Below are 20,955 nucleotides of genomic sequence, written 5' to 3'. Positions count from 1 at the left end.
GACTGTTGACCAAAAACAACTGTTATGGTCTCCCAGGTAAAAGTGAAAAGGTGAGCAATTAAGATAAGTTTCAACGTCTAGCAGTAAAAAATAAATAAAAATAAAAAACTGACCTCAGAAAACAGAGGTATTATCCAAGAACTAACTTCACAACCATTTGAGACTGCTAAATTTGCTATCATGCAAGTAAGGGCACGTCTACTAATTCTATTTAATATTATTTTTATTAAAGTAAGGATAATCACTTATTCTTTGTGTGGTAATTACTTTATCAACATAAGATTTTGTAACACAGAAGACAGACACAAAACAGTAAAAATGGGACTCCCCTGGTGATGCAGTGGTTAAGCATCCACCTGCCAAAGCAGGGGACACGGGTTTGATCCCTGGTCGGGGAATGCCACAGAGCAACTAAGCCCGTGCGCCACAACTACTGAGCCTGAGCTCTAGAGCCTGCGTGCCACAACGACTGAAGCCCGTGCACCCTAGAGCCCGTGCTCCACAACAAAAGAAGCCACCGCAATGAGAAGCCTGTGCACTGCAACAAAGGGTAGCCCCCGCTTGCCACAACTAGAGAAAAGCCCGTGTGCAGCAACAAAGACCCAACACAGCCAAAAATTAAAATAAAGTACACATCTAAAAAAAAACAGTAAAAATGGTATCATATATAAATATTACAAGAGACAGCTTTATACGAAGCACTGATATTTCCTCAATGCATTCCTTACCAGTGATTCCATAACATGGAATAATGACATTTCCATAAGATACACCTTTCTTATACAGATTTTTATTCATGCAACAGACATGCTAAAATATTTATCATACGCCTGCTTTGTGTATACAAGGCAATACCCAAGGTTCCACACTATATGTATACTGCTATTTGAAAACTCAAGTCATTTAAAATGTAATAACATACCGATATTAAAACGAAGAATTATTTTGAAAAGAACACAAAATAATGTTTTATAAATAGTAGCTATTAAAATTATCATAGCAAAACCCACTAATTTCTACGAATTTCCACCTAAAAACCACTCATAATTGAATTTACAAATTTTATAAAATAGGTCAGTAGTTTTTAAATTGTACTCTGTTATACCTCTGTGATTCCACAGAACTCTTCAAAGACTACTGGAGTGAAGCGGAAGAAATTATTGGAATACTCACCTCCACAATACCTATTTCAACCAGAATAGCTCTGTTTTTACATATTCTATGTATTGGGTTTCCATAGCAATGTTTTTGTGAAGAAAGGTTTCTCTACTTAAAAAGCGACATTTAAAAAAAGCTTAAAACCACTGATCTAGTCCAATCTCCACTAGATTAGGCAATTGAGGCCTACATATTTCAAAATTCATGAACTTTACCATACAGATTTACCACGGTAAACAATTGAGAGGTTTGCCTGGGTTTGTTCTGGATTGATGAGGCTTGCAAAACTTTTGAATTCAAAGCAGATGAGACATTACAGCATAATTTATGGAACTTTTTCCAAGTTCATTCATTCAGTGCCAGGATTAGAACTCAAGATTAAGGATTCCTACTTCAGTGTTTTTTCTGCTATGCCCCAAGGAAATATCTCAGTAAGATATGTTTTTTAAGACTGCTGGATTCATGCTAACCATTATACCATAGGTATCAGTATGACTACTCTTCTAATTTTATAAGAAAAAAAAATCTTCTCAGCCTAGATTCCAAACTATTATTTTACAGTAAATGTGTAGTTATCGTCCATCATTTTCGTTTTCTCTGAACTAACCAAAGGAAACAAGTGGGAATAGGAAGACTAATGTCTACACAATTTTTTCCTCCATGGAACCCAGTACACAGTTAAGTACTAAACACAGTTTGAAGAATAAGTGACAGATTTGATGAACATGAGATTTTTGTTAAGCCTTCATGCCTCTATACAGCTGCTTCTGTTTCTCTTGACTGCTTTTTCTTTTTCTTTTCTCCCCTCCCAAGAAATTAAAAACATCTATTAATCCTTTATAGTGCTGATAACTTGGCATTTTATTCCAGGAGTAAAATTTCCAAATATCCTTCTCTTGATCTAACAGAGAATACAGGAAATAAGATCCGAAGAACCCAGACTGATTAGGAAATAGTGATTTGGAATAGTTGTTGTTTCTGGTTTATTCTAATGAATATTTAAGCAATGAAACTTTTTATCTGTGCTTTAATCAGTTTAGATAGAAATGCCTGCTTCAGTGAGATAGAATAACCCTAACTGGGTAGTTCAGAGTTAACAGCACTTTGGTTATTGTACTGAGCTCTAAGATGGTGGTACTCTTACTGCTTATTTTGGTGTGCTACGTTACTGCCCCTGGCTGAATGCTACTAGCTGCTGTAGTCTCTGAGTTTCCAAATACTTTGTTGTAGTATAAAAGTTTCCTCCTTTGCCACCAATTTTATCAGCTCTCCTTTCCTATCACAGTGTCCCTACCAGTAGAAGCTTATAACTGTTGCTTCTATAGGCCTGAAAATCTGATATACAAACTTGTTAGAATAAACATCAACAAACTACGAATGTGGGTCAGAGGTACTTCCTTTGAATAAAATTTGTGAAGTTCACTGCATAGGTTTATACTAGTGAGCTGTTGGGAGGGATGAGGCTGTCAGGTAGATAAGATGTTACTGCATAATTTATGAGATTCTACCAAAGGAAACATAATTTATTATTTGCTACAAGGGATCTCTTCTACTAAATGTGTTAACATTCCTGAAAGAAAATTGCTTAATAACTTAAGAATTTGGTTATATAAGAGCCAAGTGGATTACATGAAAGAAATAACTATCAATAATAATAGTGATGATGATGATGATAACAACTAACTTTTATTGAGCGCTTAATATGTGCTAGGCACTAGTCTCAGTACTTGACAAATACTAATCTATTTAATAAATGAAAATGAACAATCTAAAGAAAGTTTTTAGAAGTATTTGGTCCAACAAAAAAAGAAGGTATAGAAATTTTTGCAACAATAAAATTTAACACTGCATATCTTTTATAGGTAAAATCTACTACTTTGACCAGCTTGATATAATCTTTAGATATGGCATAGAAATCTCCCAAATGCTCCTGAGCACAGGCAAACTGCTACTGCTGAATTCTGAGGGCCAAGTAATTCATTTAATGTTCATTTGGTTCCTACTTAATAATCAGAGCTACTTAAACTGAAAAGAATTATACTGAAATTTTCAGTTATCTTAAAAAAAAAAAAAAGTCAACTTTTGGAGCCTTAAATTGACCTACCTGAAAAGGTTGTTTGTTATTGTAGGTCTTAAGCTCCTGATTCCCCCGACATGCTTCTTTTTAAAATCGATCCTTGCAGAAGCGAGAAATAAATAAAAAAAAGCTTGTGACTTATGTGTCATTGTAAAGCATATATGTTTATTTTCAGGGCCTAAAGGAGTTTCTTTTCCCCCCTCGCAGCTGCAAGAATCCATTTCAAATCATATCGGGTAACTAGGAGCTTATAGCCTACTATAGTAAACAATTATAATAGGTCAGTTCTGAGGTTTACGTAGATGTAAAACCTGGCTAATGCTTTACATTTAAGTCTGTTAAAATGCAAACATTATTGTTCATTTTAAAATGTATATTTGCTCACCTGCTTGGTGTTAACCTGGACTCAAAGCTGTTGGCTTTCATGGTGATGGTATCAGTAAACAGCACATCTTTTGCTGGAGACGCCAAAGCTTCAGAATGAGATAAGGATGGATGCATTCTTTGCTGCTGTAATCTTTTCAGTGTAGCATAGCCAAAGGCATCTCTAGAACTTGTGTAACTAAAGTTACAGTCTGCTAGACTTTTAATTGTAGCAATAGAGGGTGCTTTAAGGGACTGTGCTCTTCTAGGAAGTGTATGAGAAGAACCTGGAGGCACCAGGGACACTGAGTTTGATTTAGAGAGAGAGAGATGGTTAGACTGTGGCGTCAAATAGTGGCTTGTCTTAACAGTTTTAGTACTTACCACAGTACTCATACTTCCACAGTCAGTGTCCACAGTCGTAGCATCTACACCTACTGTCTCTCGTGAAGGACTTGAGCTCATTGAACTTATGCCACTTGTTGTAGTGTCTGTATTAAAACTTTGGCTACGTATCTTCATATGTGAGCTCGCTGAACTTTCTACAACTAATCTCTCTCGGCTTGTGTTTTCTCTGTGATTCTCTGTACCAAGACTCTTGGTGAATTTTAAGTCATTCTCTCCAATACTTGGAGTACTACCAGTGTCTTCAATGTGCTTATTCCCAACAAATGAAGTTTCTAATTGTAATGTTTTCTGTACGGTGGATATGGGTGTGAAATCATCACTATGATTAAAGTCAACACTGGGCTCTGTAAGCGTTCTGATCCGCCTGTTGCTTGTCTTATTTTCAGATGACAGTTTCCCTCCTTTTGGATCACTGCTACTACGATGTTTTTTATTAGGCAAAGTAAGCGAATTTAAGATACGATTCTTCACAAGTTTACTAGAAGCAAAGAAAGGGAATGAATTTTTATCCTTCATAGGTCCAGATCGATCATAAAATGCCGGCTCTGCATCTTCATTGATATCAAGGAAAAATGTACTAGTAGAGCTGCTGCCAAACCGGTCATCTTCCATTATGAACATACCTATGATCAAAGGATTAATAAAAGCAGATAAAAAAGGACAAATAATCATAGTAACTATTAGTGACATAATTCAGGAAATTTTTGTTTAATAGTCACCTGGGGAAAAATTTTTCAAAAATAAAGAGTTAGACTGCTGAGCCACATAAAAAGAGCTTCCTTGAGACCCAGAATTTGTCCTTGAATAAAATATAAAATTTGTCATTATGATGATCTTCTGTTATTTCCAAAGAAAAACTATAGAACTCATTATGTTGCAGCTTACATAAAGTTTCTTTTGATTATCTCAGTGAGTTTCCAAAACCTCCAAATATTCAAGATAAAATTAAAGGCAAAAAGGAGACTTGACCCTGGATATTTACTCAGTTGGTACAGATTCCTGGTGGTTTATTCCTCAAATCACAATAGGCAAGAAAAATCAATCTTATAAGAAATGAATGTCCAATCTTAAGCAAACTATACTTACAAAGAACAGAGTCACAACATTTTAAATTCACGTTTAAACAAATTATATTTATTTCTCACTTTGCCTTAGGTATTAAGAAACTCATCTAAATTCAGGGCCTACCTCTAATAAAAGACTCAATCCAGGTGCCTGACGACATCTATGGGATTTTATTCTATTTTTATTTTAAATTTTCTGTTGAATAGTTATAAATTACTTCAAATATATTCTGAAAGAAGGCAAAATAAAATCTTAAACTTGCACACTGCACTGTATTTCCATATTTTGCCAATTCTAAGATGCACATTTTTCACACTTAAAATAAATCAGCATGCATCTTGCAATAGGCAGCATTTTTTTTTCTTAAACAGTGGTGTATATTATAATTTATGGTATCTTAGATCTGGTGAAATATGGTTTGATAAATATTGCACTATCTTCTTTAAAAAAAAAATGTCTTAAATTTTCTGCACCTAGAAGCATTTAGCACAGGGTTTAAAACCACAAACCATCTTTCATTTAATTGATTTTTGATACTCCATCTTTTAACAGTTTCGCTAATTTTAAAATTTAGCTCTTCTTTCAAAAATGAGTATATGAATATAATATCTCTTAAATATGTTCTAGTTCAACAACCCTATATCTGAAAAATGAACAAAAGATTATTAGGTAAATGAAGAAAGTAGATGAATAAACATTTACTTATTAGAAATTGCAAAAAAGGGGAATGGGTCTTCTGGGACATGGCTTATTATTTAACTCTGTAAGTAGGATTTTCCAAGGCCTATTTAGAAAGCAAAGAGAGAGAACAATGTAGGTTGGTAGCTATACTCCTTGTTGTGAAAAGATATGCATTCTCCAAGACGCTATTACTGCCAAATTATCTCAGAGAAAAGTAAATTAAGAATGTAAAATTCATTTAAATTTCGATATCACAAGTGTTAGTTTCAGCTAACTTTATATGACCCTGTCACAATACTCACTTGATGGCGCAGATTCACTTTCACTATTATGTCTAGAGCTGGTTGACTCTGAGTTCAAACTCAGGGTGCTTGGAACAGATGAGAGTTCATTACAGAGTTGTTCTACATCATCTGGAACCACTGGCCACAGATGTTTGCGACTGTGCCTTACAGCATCCCAGTTGTGACATTTTAGAATATCACAGCCTTGTTTGGTTTTGGCTATGAGCCCAAGCACATATACACAGGTCCTATAAGTAAAAGATGCAGTAATGACAGTTTATAATTCCAAACTGAGATTTCTTAAAGCAACCATAAAATATTAGTTTGCTATATGTACATTTGCGTTTTCTTTAATAGCCATTAAAAATAACATGAAAACCTTCATAATAAAAATATTAATTACAAGGAAAAAATCTAAAAGAACATATTGTGATCGGGGAAAAATATATATACATTAACTTTTCTGAAATAAATTTGGAATATTTGCACTAATGGACTACTAGATTATTTGGACACACTATACTCTCACTGTTTATCTGCAAGGTAAATGTCAATATTACAATGATAAGAATAAAATATCAATAATATTAATAAACAAGTAGTTCCTTAAGATGTTTAACCTGATGCACTGAAAAACTGCAATCATAAAATACTCTTCCCTCACACCCATCTATGAACAAAAATATACACTTCAGAAAGATTTCTGAGTTAAATGACACACCCTCTGATGGAAAGAACTTCACACTGTTTTGCAAGTTTTAGTATATCTGGAATCACATTTTCTTCCTGTAGCAAATTGAGACCCCAATTTGATGAGCCAATATTTCCCTAAAAGAAAAGAAATCACATATCAAATATATTTACAAGACTAACTCCTTCAAGAGATTTGGAAAGCTACCCAAAAATACAAAAAATTTAACCACGTCTATAAGAGAGAAAGAACTGTGAAAAAAACCTCACATAAGGAATTTTAGGAATTAAAGTTCCATTTGTCTCAGCAAGAAAACTAATAGTTTAGTCATTTATTTTCCAACATAGAATAATATTTAAATGGGCAGGAACAATCTTTGTTTTAGAATACTAATCTAAGAACACGTTCCAAATAAAATTATTTTTATTTATTTAATATTAACAGGAAAATGAGTTAAATCTAAAAATTAAGAAGATCTTACAGAAGTGTTTATTACAAACCAAGGCCCATAGAGATGCTTTCAGTTTTTTAATTTCTTCCCATTTATCCAAATCTGGTGTACGGACACTGTGACAGAGTTCTGTAATAATATTCTGGAGAGAGAAAAAAATACCATATGATTAACAGTATGTCTTTAACATATTTTCTTATTGTATCTTAAAACCAATTTAAGGTTTGTATTTAGTAATTTTGCATATTTAAAATCCTAAAATAATTTTATGTCGAATTTCTTAAGAAGCAGCATTAGGACATGGCCCTGAATTCATATACTAGAGTTAGAACTTATTAGCTAAGTGGCCTGGAGCAAGTTACTTAATCTCCCCATGTCTTGATTTCCTAAACTCTGTTTCATAAAGTTTAATGATTTAATGAATTATTACATAAGTGTAACAAAGTACTTGGGACTTAGTATTAGAAAAATGTTAGCCATTAACGATCATTATTTCTTTTAGATAGAAAATAACAAATTAACACCTAGACTTTATCATACTATGTAGGTAATGACACTGAGAAAATCATTTAAATTTTCAGTGAGTTTAAAAAAAATTAATATAAAGATGCACACCTCAACAGTCTTCACAGACAGTATAAAAATACATGAAACTGTGGAGTATATTTATGCAAAACTTTTGCTCCTGAAATGAACACTGATATGAAAAGGAACTAAACTGCTAGGTTACTATTGTTCAGAAACACACACAAATACTTCTATAACCATTCCTAAAATAAGAAAAGGGTTACATTTATTGAAAACACCTAGTAGCAAGACATATTCCCAGCCAAAATCTGGCGTGCATACTATACTCAAAGAACAACTGCTTGTCTAAGCCTTACATGAAATATATGAAAATAGTGAGGCACTAACAAACAGCAACTGATACTTTGTTTGTTGCTCACCAAAGGTAACTGAATATGTTTCAGGTTCAGTTTAACTTCCCAAAAAGAGGAATGAAGAAACTCAATTTTTCAGTATGTTTTTACTAAGGCGATGAACTTCCCCAATGAACTAGAAAGGAAAGAACTCAGACCTTCACTGGATTACTTACTCTACATAACAAATTAGCTATGCAAATAGTCACATGCAAGTCAGGGAAATACATGCAAGCCAGTAATATCTCTAAGGACTGCAAACAAAGAATGCTAAGTCAATTACAAGATGGATGGCTTTAAAAGCAACTATGCCACTGACTTTCTGAAGGCTTTTGAGAAGTTTTTGAAAAGATAATACTTTAGCAATACTAAGATTTTTCTACTACTGTAGCTATTTAAAATAAGCAAATTATGTTTTTACCTGTACTTCCAACAAATGACAGCCTGTTTTGTGGTGTACCAGTTGTCCGTAAAGGTGTACAGGTAGGTAGACATGAGGTCGCTGTAATCTAGTATAATATAAAAATGATTGATATACCTATTGGTTCATTTTAAATAAGCTAATTTAAAAAATGACTTATAATAAAGTAATAGATAAACAGAATTAGACATAATCACTCAGCATAAATAAAAATATGGAGGTGGAAAGGCATGAGAATTCCTCTAGAAAAATAATGGTTTAGCTGGTCTCTGAGTAATGCTAAGAGAACTAAGACAAGAAAGATACACTAGGGTAAGGACATGGAGGGATCTGAACACTATGCTATATTAGTCAGGGTATTCAAGTTATGAATGCCACTGAATTTTTGAACATTCAATGCTGTGCTTTAAAAAGACTTTTCCTATATCAGTGTAAGAAACAAAATAACCAACAACTCAGAAAACTTTAAAAAGTAATGATTTATAATAATTTGGTTTTAAATTTTATGGTTGAGGACTAGCAATAAATTATTCCATTAACTGGACTATACCTTTGGTTACTCCGACGAACATAGTTGTCACCATCAATTGGCTTTCGGTAAGTAGTAAGTGCTTCATTAAGTTGTTCTTCAATCAAGTCAACATATTTTGAATTATATTCCTAGAAGATAATATTGTTTTAATTATATATATCATAACAACATTCACTAAATTTCTAATATGTTAGGTACCTAACAAATCTTTGGAAGCATAAATATGAGAAAAATTAACATCTGTTCATTTTTCATTTAAGAAATTTTTGAAAAGAGTAGATAGAACAAGGTATTATAAATGCAAATGTTCTATCACATCCATACCTGTAAGCTTTCTGCTTACACTCTTTTCCTCATTTTCAATTAATATTTTAGGGTCCACACAAGTAAGCTAAAAAAACTTTTATCATATTTGAATTCCTGTCCCCATTAAAAAAAAAAAGAACAGCTTTTTATTTATTTGTTTATTTATTTATTTTTGGCTGTGTTGGGTCTTCGTTGCTGTGCACAGGCTTTCTCTAGTTGTGGCGAGTGGGGACTACTCTTTGTTGCGGTGCACAGGCTTCTCATTGCGGTGGCTTCTCTTGTTGCAGAGCAAGGGCTCTAGGTGCGAGGGCTTCTGTAGTTGTGGCATGCGGCCTCAGTAGTTGTGGCTCATAGGCGCTAAAACAAAGGCTCAGCAGTTGTGGCGCACAGGCTTAGCTGCTCCGCGGCATGTGGGATATTCTCAGACCAGGGCTCGAACCCGTGTCTCGTGCATTGGCAGGCAGATTCTTAACCACTGTGCCACCAGGGAAGTCCCAAAACTAGCTTCTTAATATGAAACCCTGAAGATATTCACTAGAAATTTTAAAAGGAAATTAACTGAGTTCTACCATTTTAGCACCTTTTGGTAAGAAACAATCTCTCTCCCTGCAAATCAGGTCAAATGTAAAAAATATTTCCAACTAAACCTGGAAAATTTCTAGCTAAATTCTTTAAACCGAGACAGTCAATCACACCACCATCTTTATTGCAAAAGATCTCCACTTTAAACTGTTTAGAAGGAATTGGTAGAAACTCTGAAAAGCAATTTGGCAGTATTTATCAAAACTTTACATTCACATACTTTTTAACTCAACAATTATACTTTAGAAATTTGTTCAAAAGATATACTCGCACAAGTATGCAAAGATATACATGCAAGAATACCCAGCAAACACTGTTTACAAAACTAAAAAGTTGGAAACAGTCTAAATGCCCATAATACAAGAGTGATTATAAAAATTAGGGTACATTGCTATAATTTACTATGCAGCCATTAAAGAGAATTAGACAGCTCTAAATGCACAGCTCTGAAAAGATCTCTTAGATATACTGCTAAACAAAAAAATTAAATACAATTGTACTTACAGCTGTGAATGGATTCATTTGTATTTTTATATGAAGAATATATACTTACAGATGTACAAAACATCTTTCAATGCATACAAAATATTAACAGACATTATCTTCAGAAAAGATAGAAAAAGGGGGCAGGGAGACATTTTTCATTTTAAACCATTTTAGACTACTTAAATTTGGTGGGTTACCTTAACTCCCTACTTAGAGACTCTAAAAACTTACTTTTCCTGCTTTTCTTTTAGGTTCTTTACTTTGCAAAAGTAATAAAAGATTTTAATTATATTATCAGCATACCAAATTTCTACTACTGCTGCTGCAACCACTATATTACTCTATATACTATACTACCATAATCTCCTCTATACATGAACATCTCAGTACAAAAATTCTAATTAAGGAAGGTATTTTGAGCTTTATGCAGGAATAGTTACATTCACGTGGTATTGCTTGGTTAGTCTTTTGACCAGTGGCATCCATGTGGAAAACAATAGCAAAGTTGAGGGGTATGGTTTATAGCTATGAAATGCACTGAGTTTCTGATGTGGATCATCTTGAGGATTCTGCCCAAAAGGACCTACTGGAGGTGCAAGAAGACCCCAAATGAGGGTGAACCTCTAGCTACTAGGAGGTATTGTAAGTAGGCAGCCAGAGGAGCCATTGATCCAGTCAAGGGAACTGCAAATGAAAGATCCCCAGGGTGAGGTCTTTGAGGAGTTCATGAACATAACCCTCGAGTAAAAGAATCAACATCTGAAATCTGCCCCACTCAAAGCTAACAACCCCAGATAGCAGTTCCATCAGTTGAGTAAGACTGTCCATGACCCTGTACCCCCTCCTCCTCCTGCTCTAAAGCTGGAGAGCCTCCAGATTTGCAGCTAGTAAATGGGGAGGAGATAAATAACAGAGTGATGAAATGAACCATATCCTCCCTCCATTGCAGGTTTCTAAGTCTATACCAAGCCTGGGCTAGGGATGAAAGTTTTAAATTGAATGAGTGAATTTTCAATATTATTCAGGCCTGGATGCTTTATTACCTAGAAAAAGAGACAGTCTCAACTTCATCTCGGCATGCTGCAAGCTACTGGGAGGAAATCACATATAGTGGAAAGAGCATGGGCTTTGGAATCAAAAAGTGCCCCTGTTCTGTTATTTTCAAGCTCTGTGACCTAGGATAAATTAGCTTACTCATCTTAGCTTCCACATTTTCATTCACAACATAGAAATAATACAAAAACATTTCACAGGGTTGCTGTGAGGATTAAGTGAAGTAATACTTGAAAGGCACTAAGTTTAATTTCAGGCAATCACTAAGTTAGTTCCCTTCCCTTTCTCCCTTTCTCTAATTAATTTGAGAGAGTAGACTATACTGTCTTTACTTTTACATCTCGCATTTACTGCCTAACTAACTGCAATTCAGCATCTGTTTATAACTTGTTACTGAAATTGCTCTAGCAAAATTCACCAATGACCTGTCACCTTTAACAGGCTTTTTTTCTAGTGTTCACCTTACCTGACCTCTCTCAAGAATATATACCACTGGCCTCTCCTTCCTGAAGCATCCTTTAGTGAAGCCACGCTGATAATTTTTTCCTCAGTGTCCCTGTCCTTTTATTCCCCTCATTAAAGCAGAGTGTTCGGGCTTCCCTTGTGGCACAGTGGTTAAGAATCCGCCTGACACGAGTTCGAGCCCCGGTCTGGGCATCCCACATGCCGCAGAGCAACTAAGCCTGTGCGCCACAACTACTGAGCCTGCGCTCTAGAGCCCGCGAGCCACAACTACTGAGCCCGTGCGCCACAACTACTGAAGCCCGCACGCCTAGAGCCCATGCTCCGCAACACGAGAAGCCGCCACAATGAGAAGCCTGTGCACTGCAACGAAGAGTAGCCCCCGCTCTCTGCAACTAGAGAAAGGCTGCGCACAACAACGAAGACTCAATGCAGCCAAAAATTAAAAATAAATAAAGTTGTATATTAAAAAAAAAGCAGAGTGTTCTCTAGGGAGCAATTTCCAGTTTTATTTCTTTGTTCTTTACATTTTCCTTGGTGATCTCACTCAATTCAAATTTCAATTACTACTAATTCACTGACAACTCCCAAACTTCTATCTTCAGCTCATATCTGAGCTCCAGATCCACATTTCCAATATTTTCTGGATACTATCACTTGCCATACAACAGGCAATACCAGTTCAACTTATTCAAAATTCATTCTCCTCATTGCTGCAAACCACCTTTTGTAATCACAATCTTTTAATGGTAAGCCATTATGCATTCAGTCATTCAAATCAGAAACCTTAAGTGTCAAGTGGGACCCCGCATTCATTACATCCAATCAGTTCACAAATCCTGTCCATCTTATTTCAAAAATGTCCAGAAAATGTGTCCCTGACTATTGAACCTAACCACCACTGAAGTCCATGCTCTTATCAACTTTGCTTCTAAACTAGTCTCAGTATTCCTAGATTCCTTTACCTTTGATGATCAAACTTCTGCTACTACACTGTGATCTTTTTCTAAAGTATAGCTCTATGAATATTCTTTACACTTGTAAAGATTCCCCTACTTCCTACAAAATTGAAATCCCTTAGTATGACATAATGTGGCTTATAAAAGCCTAGTTCTAATTCTAATCCAATCTAGTTCTAATTCACCATTCCATCCTCATCTTGCCACACCCCACTTATCCCAGCCCCAACCGCACTGGAATACGGCTTTCCTCACAAGTCTGTGAAGTTTCAATAACCTATACAGAGTTATTATTCTGCCCCCTCATCCTTGAACATCCTTCTTCCAATTTATTTGACTATTTACTCCTCAAGACCACTTCAAATATCACATCCTCTCCTCAGCCTAACATTTTTTTTGCTAATCCCTAAGGCAGAATTATTAACCCTTCTTCTGTTTCCTTATACACGACACATGACTTTGTTATATCAGTTAATATTTTGTACCTACTATCTGAAAGTGCTGTACCAGATTTGCTAAGCAATTTCCTAATATAATTTGTATAATAAGGTGACCAATCTTATTATGGTAACTAGTTTAAACATCTTCTATTTAGAAAATAAAACCATCATATCTCGTTTTTTTTTTTTGGATGCACTGGGCTTCACTGCTGCAAGTGGGCTTTCTGTAGTTGTGGCCAGTGGGGGCTATTCTTCATTGCAGTGTGCGGGGCTTCTCATTACGGTGGCTTCTCTTGTTGCAAAGGATAGGCTTTAGGAATGCAGGCTTCAGTAGTTGCAGCACGCGGGCCCCAGAGTGCACAGGCTTCGGTAGTTGTGGCATGCGGGCTCAGTAGTTGTGGCGCACGGGCTTAGTTGCCCCACAGCATGTGGGTTCTTCACAGACCAGGGATCGAAGCCATGTCCCCTGCATTGGCAGGTGGATTCTTAACCACTGGACCACCAGGGAAGTTAAAAACTATCACATCTTTATTTTAGTTTTCTAATTCACCAATTACTGAAAGACTTCAGGCCTGAAGTTGTACACTTTATAGTTATAGTATTTTTTCCCTTTTTTTCTTCCAGTTTTATTGAGATATAATTGACATACAGCACTGTATAAGTCTAAGGAGTAAAGCATAATGATGTGACTTACACACATCATGAAAGGATCATCAAAATAAGTTTAGTGAACATCCATCATCTCATACAGATACAAAATTAAAGAAATAAAAAAAAATTTCCCTTGTGATAAGATCTCCTAGGATTTACTCTCTCGACAACTTTCATATATAACATACAGCTGTGCTAATTATATTTATCATGTTGTACATTATATCCCTACTACTTATTTATAACTGGAAGTTTGTATCATTTGACTACCTTCATCCAATTTCCTCTCCCCCCATACCCCACATCTGGTAACTATAACTATAGCTATAGTATTTTTTAAAAATGAGAATATCTTATGAAACATGGTTCAATATAGACAATATAAATAATGATCTGAAATAATGGAAAATCTGAAAATCATTTACATTAGGATTGATTATTCCATGAGTTTCTAAGATGCTTTGACAATTTACAACGCGTCGTCAAATGAAACTGAAGTCACAGTGATGACCACCTAAAGGAAAGCTAGCAAGTTAACTAATACCTTCAAACTACTCCCTTCTTCCTAGATTTCCCTATTATATACAACAGCAAGAAGCTTGCTCTCAGATTTATGAAAAGTACACCTTAAAATGAAGTTTAATTAGATCATTATATCTGCTTGGTAGAACTGCTTTATAATCTTCATTTAGGAAAACTGTTTTAGTTTCAGCTTAAAAGGGGTGTGAAAGGAACCCAAGAATAAAAGAAATGATGGTAAGTAGGGTTGACAAATGATACCAATAGATTATATCAATTAAATTGAAAGCAAAATTTCAACAGAATTTACACAAAATCAATAGTTCACTATAAAATAACTATAGTTTAAAAAGTGGATAAATATGAATACAAATAATTATACAGAATTTTAAGACTTGACTTCACATGAATGTTTAAATATTTAACTTGTTTAGTTTCAAAATACTGACTATATTTTTAAAATCCTCTAAATTCACAATCTATTTCCCAAGATAAAAAGATACAAATTGAAACTTATTCAATAGCAAGTTACCTTGTGCCACTTTTCCAATTGTTTTGCTACATAACCCCTTTCATTCAAATAGGAAAACCCTTTTGGAATGGAGAGAAATCTGTAAATTAAAACAGACAATAGTTTAACATTTGAGTCTCGCAAAAAATGTTTAAGGAGCTAAAACATCTCAAACAAAATATGTTAAGGAGGTAAAAGACTTTAAGAACAACTCCTTCCTAAAACTAAAAGGTCAATTATTATTCATTGTAATTTCAAATACAAATAAATTTTCATAATCTTTGCAAAAACACATGAATCCAACCACAGTAAAGAAAATGTCATGAAAAGAATGAGGACACATAGAAATGTAAAAGAAACATTAAGAAAAACAATGAAAAGACAGAGTTTCAGTATTAAAGGATGTCCAATATTCTAAAATAGGCCTCTTTCAGAAGTTAACAGCTAAACTCTTTAGAGTGCTTCCTTTACAGATTTGAATCCAGCTTTAATACACACTGCCAGGGAGAACACAACAGAAAACATAACTATAAGAAAAATTTTCTTAAAATTTACCTCAGGAGGAGAAGCAAACCCTTGTCCCCAAGGTGAGATAAAGCTGGCTTCATCTGAATAAGAGCATGGAGATTGGCCTAAAGGAAATAATTATTAGGCAAATTAATAACTGCATGAAGATACTAAATTCTCCATTTCTAAAACCACTATATTATATACATTATAATTTCACATAATTTTCTATCAAATTTGAATGTTTTAATAAAAATTCATGTCTACGGGTTTTATTATAAAATAATGAAACTTTACCTTGTCTTCACACGCTTCATCGAGAATATCAAGAGCTTCAGAAGAAATCGTTTTGTTTTTATCATGCAGCTGGGTCACTAGTAATTCAATTCCCCAATTATTGAAGAATTCAACATTAGCTCTCAATAATACTCTTAAATGTTTTGTTGCATACAGCCTGCAAGCCTATAAAGATAAATAAGAACATTAAAAAAAAAAAAGAAAGAAAAAAACCACCACCCAAACTTCACTATGGACGGTCTATTTGACTTTATTTTGGGACAGTTCTGCTACTTGAAAAGGGCAGAAAGACTGGAATTGATTGTCTAGCCCTTGATATGAATATTTTTTTAGTCCAAGTAAAGTAAAATACTTCTGTTTCAATCTAGCTGCTTCTTTCCCTTTATATAAAAATGTGTACTGTATCGAGTTCTTTGGAGGAAGTAAAATTTTAAACTAAAATTCCATCCCATAGTCTTAGAATTTATAATTAGTTTTATTAGGCCAAAATTTATAAAATACTGAATTAACTGGTTATGAAATATATAGTTTTATTGCCTATGTTATACTCACATCAGTGGCTGCCGTTAAGATTTTGGAAAGTATGACCCTAGCCAATCCATCTCTGCTATAGTCCAAGCTTGAAACAGTCAGTTTCAGCAAGTGATCTTGGTTTTTCAAGGAGCAAAGATTAAGTAAACTAAAATAAGGATGAAAATAATGAAGGTTACTAGAAATTACTGTATTGATTCATTAATTCAACAAATATTTAAAAATTCCTAATAAACAAGCATTTCTAAAAGAAAGCACTTAATAAATATCACATTTTAAAAAAAAGCATCAGAGCATCAAGACAGACAGCTCTAATTAAATATTTTTTTTGTATTTTAATAAAAACTTAACAAACACAGGTACACAGACTAAAAAGCATGCCCTTTCTGATCACATTAAAAATAGTTTAGGTATATACTGAAACAGAATTTAGGAATGCTCACCATTGAAATACACTGCATTTTTCCAGCATTTTGACTCCATGAGGGTGGCAAGAAAGTGTTCCAATAAATAAAAAGTAGTGTTGACTAAGAGTTGTCAATAAACCATTATTCTGAAGACTTCTTTCAGGTTTCATGCCAGATGAAGCATTCAGCCACTGAACAATATCCTTTACTAGATCTTCTAAGTATCCTTGCCCATCCTAAAAGCAAACACATTATGATATTGCTAGAAAAGGACTTAGTGCCTACAATTAGAAAAATCAACTCTAATCAAGTCCAAAAATTTTAATGATAATGATGAAGTTACTAATAACAGATATCAATCACTGAGTATCTGTTCTTTTTAATCCCATTCAACACAGTGCTGCATGAGATGGTATTATTTTCCATCTTACAAGGGGAAAACCAGGTCTTCTAGAAGGCAAATTAATTGTCCAAAGTCACATAAGTAGATAGTGACTAAGTCAGGATAAAAATCTAGGTTTGGTCTCATTCTCGATGTTTCTAAATATAGCTTATGCCTCTTCAGAAATAAAAGGGGGCAAACTCAGTGAAAAACATTTACTCTGGAAAATATACAAAGTGCTTATTACCTCTTCAGACTCAAGAAGAAATTCTGTAAACTGGCAACCCACAACTGTGAGCTGCTTGGACTTGGCAAAATCCAGATCCAGATTGGCATATAATTTACTGCTGGGCTTGTAAAAATAAAGTAGTCTTCGTACAAACCTAAGATCACAATAAAAAATCAGCAACAAAGTAATAAACCAAATAATTATTTTAGAATCTTAACCACAACTTATGATATAATAAGGTTTTGAATATGTTTTGGGTTTAAACCATTGAGCTAAATGGCAAGAAATTTAATAAACACATTTGGTACATTCCACACACAAACCAACCATAAAAAACAACAAAAAATCCCCTTCATTATAAAAAATATCTTTGGGAAATAAGAATTTTATGGTGAGATGCCTGACAGAAATAGTGGAGAAGATAGATGCTAGCAGGAAAAATGCAGATATAACATAGCTAGAAGATACAGTTGGAGAAATATGAGGAAGCCACCTGGATATAAATTTTCTTTTTTTTTTCTTTTGAAATGCACATATTTTATTTTACTATCAGGTCTTTTTTTCTTTTCAACTCTCTTTTAATCCAGAATATATAAATTTTTTTCTACTGTACTTTATCAAGAACTTTGTCCCATGGCTCTATAAAATAATCTTATACTAGATAATTGTAAGCAAATGTTACCACACTATGATTTTATCAGTTTTTCACAATTAGGCAAAAAAGTCAACCATAAAAGCTCCAGGTAAAATTTAAGCAACTGAATTTATAAAGCAATGGATGATATTTCAATGTTATAATTTTCAACATTATGTTCTAAGCTTCCATGGAATTTAGTTCAATTTAATTTCGAGCACTACAATCCAATCTAATAAAGGTGCCAGATCCAGGAGGTGGAGAAACAAAGTTGAATGAGACTTCACCTCTGTTCTCAAGGAGTCTGAAAAGTTAGTGCTATGCTTCTTTACCCCAATGTAATTCTTATATTCTATATATTTCTCAAAACTTAATACAGATATTAAGTTAAATATCACTGAGTAGATGAATATAATCAATTATAATGTCAATGATATGAACTTCTCAAAAACATGAAGTAAAGCCCCTCTTATCCAATGAGATCAACACTGGTGGTTGGTTAGTCTAAACTCAGAAGGAGTAAAAATGCATGGGGTACTAGAAGACAGCACAATACCCTGAAGTACTGTATATGCTATAAACATTAGCATGTTTTATGGAAGGTGTGGTTGGTTATGAGGAGTGTAAAAAGGAAGAAGAATGAATAACCCTTCAAAGTCAGATGCAAAAGAAAGTAGAATTGGAATATTTAAAATGGCCATCATTTTGAAAGGGAGACACTATGTCCTTATTATGTCATTCTCATACATTAGGGCTAAGATATGTACATGGCTGATATTCCTCAATTTGAGAAACTTTAATCTCAAGTATTTCATTTGTTCCAAAACTAAAACCAGAATGTAAATAACCAGAAAAAGAATTAGCTGATGCTTTTTGGTTGTAAAATACAAACTATATACAAAAAAATATATATGTACCTACCGAATACCAACTATTAAAATGTATCTTTAAAACATCAATTATTACTTTTAGTAGGTATCAGGCATAATATAATTCAAATCTAAGTTCTTTAAATGCAGAACAATTCTTACATACCTGTGCAACTGTTCATCTTTATAGTTTCTTAGATTTACATTTGGCCACTAGAAAAACATAATACGTTATATTATGTATTTATCAATTCCTAACATATAATTATGATGAAGTACAATGAATAAGAAAATGAAAACAATCAAGTCATTACCAAGAAGTATCCTATCATACCTTAAGAATGGTCCCTATAAGATTCCAATTCCATTCAAGATTCTCTTTATGTTGAAGGACTTGGCTATCTCTAAGGTTCATTAAAAGAGCTTCCTCTGTATCCTAAAATCACCAGAAAGTAATATGAAAAATTAAGACAAACTGGCCTCATGTCAAAAAACTAACTTCAAATTTTAAAAACAAAATGGAAGGTTTTTCATTTAAGGAAGATTATCAAGGTTTTCTAACTTTAAAAAGTTATAAAAACACAGCTCCACTGCCTAGTCATTATAAAACTTAGAAGGCTTCTGAAAATCCATATGTATGAATAAAACTGCAAACTCAAGCATGTATGCCTACTAAAATACAGTGGTTAAGAATTAGGAAATTAAATTGAAAATTGCATCTTCATATCAGTACCTTAAGAACAAATATATCTTTCTGAACTCGGAGATATTGATCCCGTTTCTGGTGTGTTGCAATTGCTTTCTGAATAATGTGATCTAAATGAAGGCTATAAGGCTTAGGTCCTCGTTTCTTCATTTCATGGAAGCGTTTTAAACAGTTCAAGGCTGCACTGGCTCGCCTAATGAGAAAAAAAATTAGTACAATTAATACAAGACTAGGGTAATTTTAAAGAGATCACTTTGGTAAATTATTCTATTAAAACGTACATAAATCCATGTTAGAGAGTATTACTAAAGAGTAAATTATTTAACCAAATTTGGAACCACAAAGAAAAAAACAAGAACACAGCTGATTTGTATGAAGAAACACTAATTATTTAGATTCAATGAAACATACTTACTAATCTTTTCTTCTATGGTGGTGGGTACTTTTTGTATGTTAGTTTTAAGAACTCCTTCCTCAAGGTCAGAACCTAGTGACCTTACTTTCTTATTCAAGTTTTAAAACCCTGCTTTTCATATTTAAGTCCTTAATCCATATGAAATTGATTTTTGTTTACGATATGAGGTTGGATAACCAATGATTCCAGTATCAACTGAACAGTCTCTATTTTACCCACTAATCTGCAACTGTAAATGGGATCCTTTGAAAAATTATTTTATTTTTTAAATTAATTAATTATTTATTTTGGCTGTGTTGGGTCTTCGTTGCTGTGCACGGGCATTCTCTAGTTGCGGCGAGTGGGGGCTACTGCTCATTACGGTGCACAGGCCTCTTACTGCTGTGGCTTCCCTTGTTGCGGAGCACAAGCTCTAAGAGCACAGGCTTCACTAGTTGCAGCTCGTCGGCTGAGTAGTTGTGGCTTCTGGGCTCTAGAGCGCAGGCTCAGTAGTTGTAGCACATGGGCTTAGTTGCTCCGTGGCATGTGGGATCTTCCCGGACCAGGGATTGAACCCATGTCTCCTGCACTAGCAGGTGGATTCTTAACCACTGTGCCACCAGGGAAGTCCCTAGAAATTATTTTAAATTCCCTTTTTGTGGTGCATAAAATACAGTTTTCTAGAATTTGGTAGCAATCTAGTCTCAATTTCAGAAATTCTGGTAAATACAAATCAGATTTAAAATTTAAAAACCTTAGGATGTGCCCAGATTGGCAAGTACTTATCAGTAAAGAGCTTACCGAGCTAAAAAAATCATTCTTAGATTATTACTGGAATTTTGAAGGTAAATTTGAATTCCTGATGAACACTAAATACCATGGCCATAATCTGACCTAGAGAGTTCAGGTCTATCAGGCTTTGGGAAAGTACATTTTTCCATCAAGAAACTACTAAAATAAAAGTTGAATGCCACCACTA

General features: G+C 34.1%; 1 protein-coding gene across 2 annotated transcripts in view; it reads right to left on the bottom strand.

Moving 5' to 3' along the window:
* The window catches only part of RICTOR (RPTOR independent companion of MTOR complex 2), a gene marked incomplete at both ends in the record, with an annotated part of 116,365 nt that overhangs the window by 11,790 nt on the left and 83,620 nt on the right, over positions 1–20,955 (bottom strand). The window contains 16 exons of one of the 2 annotated variants that reach the window (XM_079702361.1): positions 3,263–3,334; positions 3,621–4,629; positions 6,055–6,284; positions 6,758–6,864; positions 7,228–7,320; positions 8,520–8,607; positions 9,070–9,179; positions 15,042–15,120; positions 15,576–15,652; positions 15,825–15,989; positions 16,377–16,503; positions 16,799–16,998; positions 17,392–17,527; positions 19,043–19,089; positions 19,211–19,312; positions 19,610–19,775. In XM_079702361.1, coding sequence (XP_079558487.1) covers positions 3,263–3,334; positions 3,621–4,629; positions 6,055–6,284; positions 6,758–6,864; positions 7,228–7,320; positions 8,520–8,607; positions 9,070–9,179; positions 15,042–15,120; positions 15,576–15,652; positions 15,825–15,989; positions 16,377–16,503; positions 16,799–16,998; positions 17,392–17,527; positions 19,043–19,089; positions 19,211–19,312; positions 19,610–19,775 — 2,808 coding nt within the window. The remainder of the gene's footprint in view (positions 1–3,262; positions 3,335–3,620; positions 4,630–6,054; positions 6,285–6,757; positions 6,865–7,227; positions 7,321–8,519; positions 8,608–9,069; positions 9,180–15,041; positions 15,121–15,575; positions 15,653–15,824; positions 15,990–16,376; positions 16,504–16,798; positions 16,999–17,391; positions 17,528–19,042; positions 19,090–19,210; positions 19,313–19,609; positions 19,776–20,955) is intronic. The other variant, XM_079702362.1, reaches the window with a different exon arrangement.

This window comes from Hyperoodon ampullatus (genome assembly GCF_949752795.1).
Source record: "Hyperoodon ampullatus genome assembly, chromosome: 4".
Lineage (NCBI taxonomy): Eukaryota > Metazoa > Chordata > Mammalia > Artiodactyla > Ziphiidae > Hyperoodon > Hyperoodon ampullatus.
Note: the sequence above shows the minus strand (reverse complement) of the source record. Positions and strands in the feature narration are given on the sequence as shown.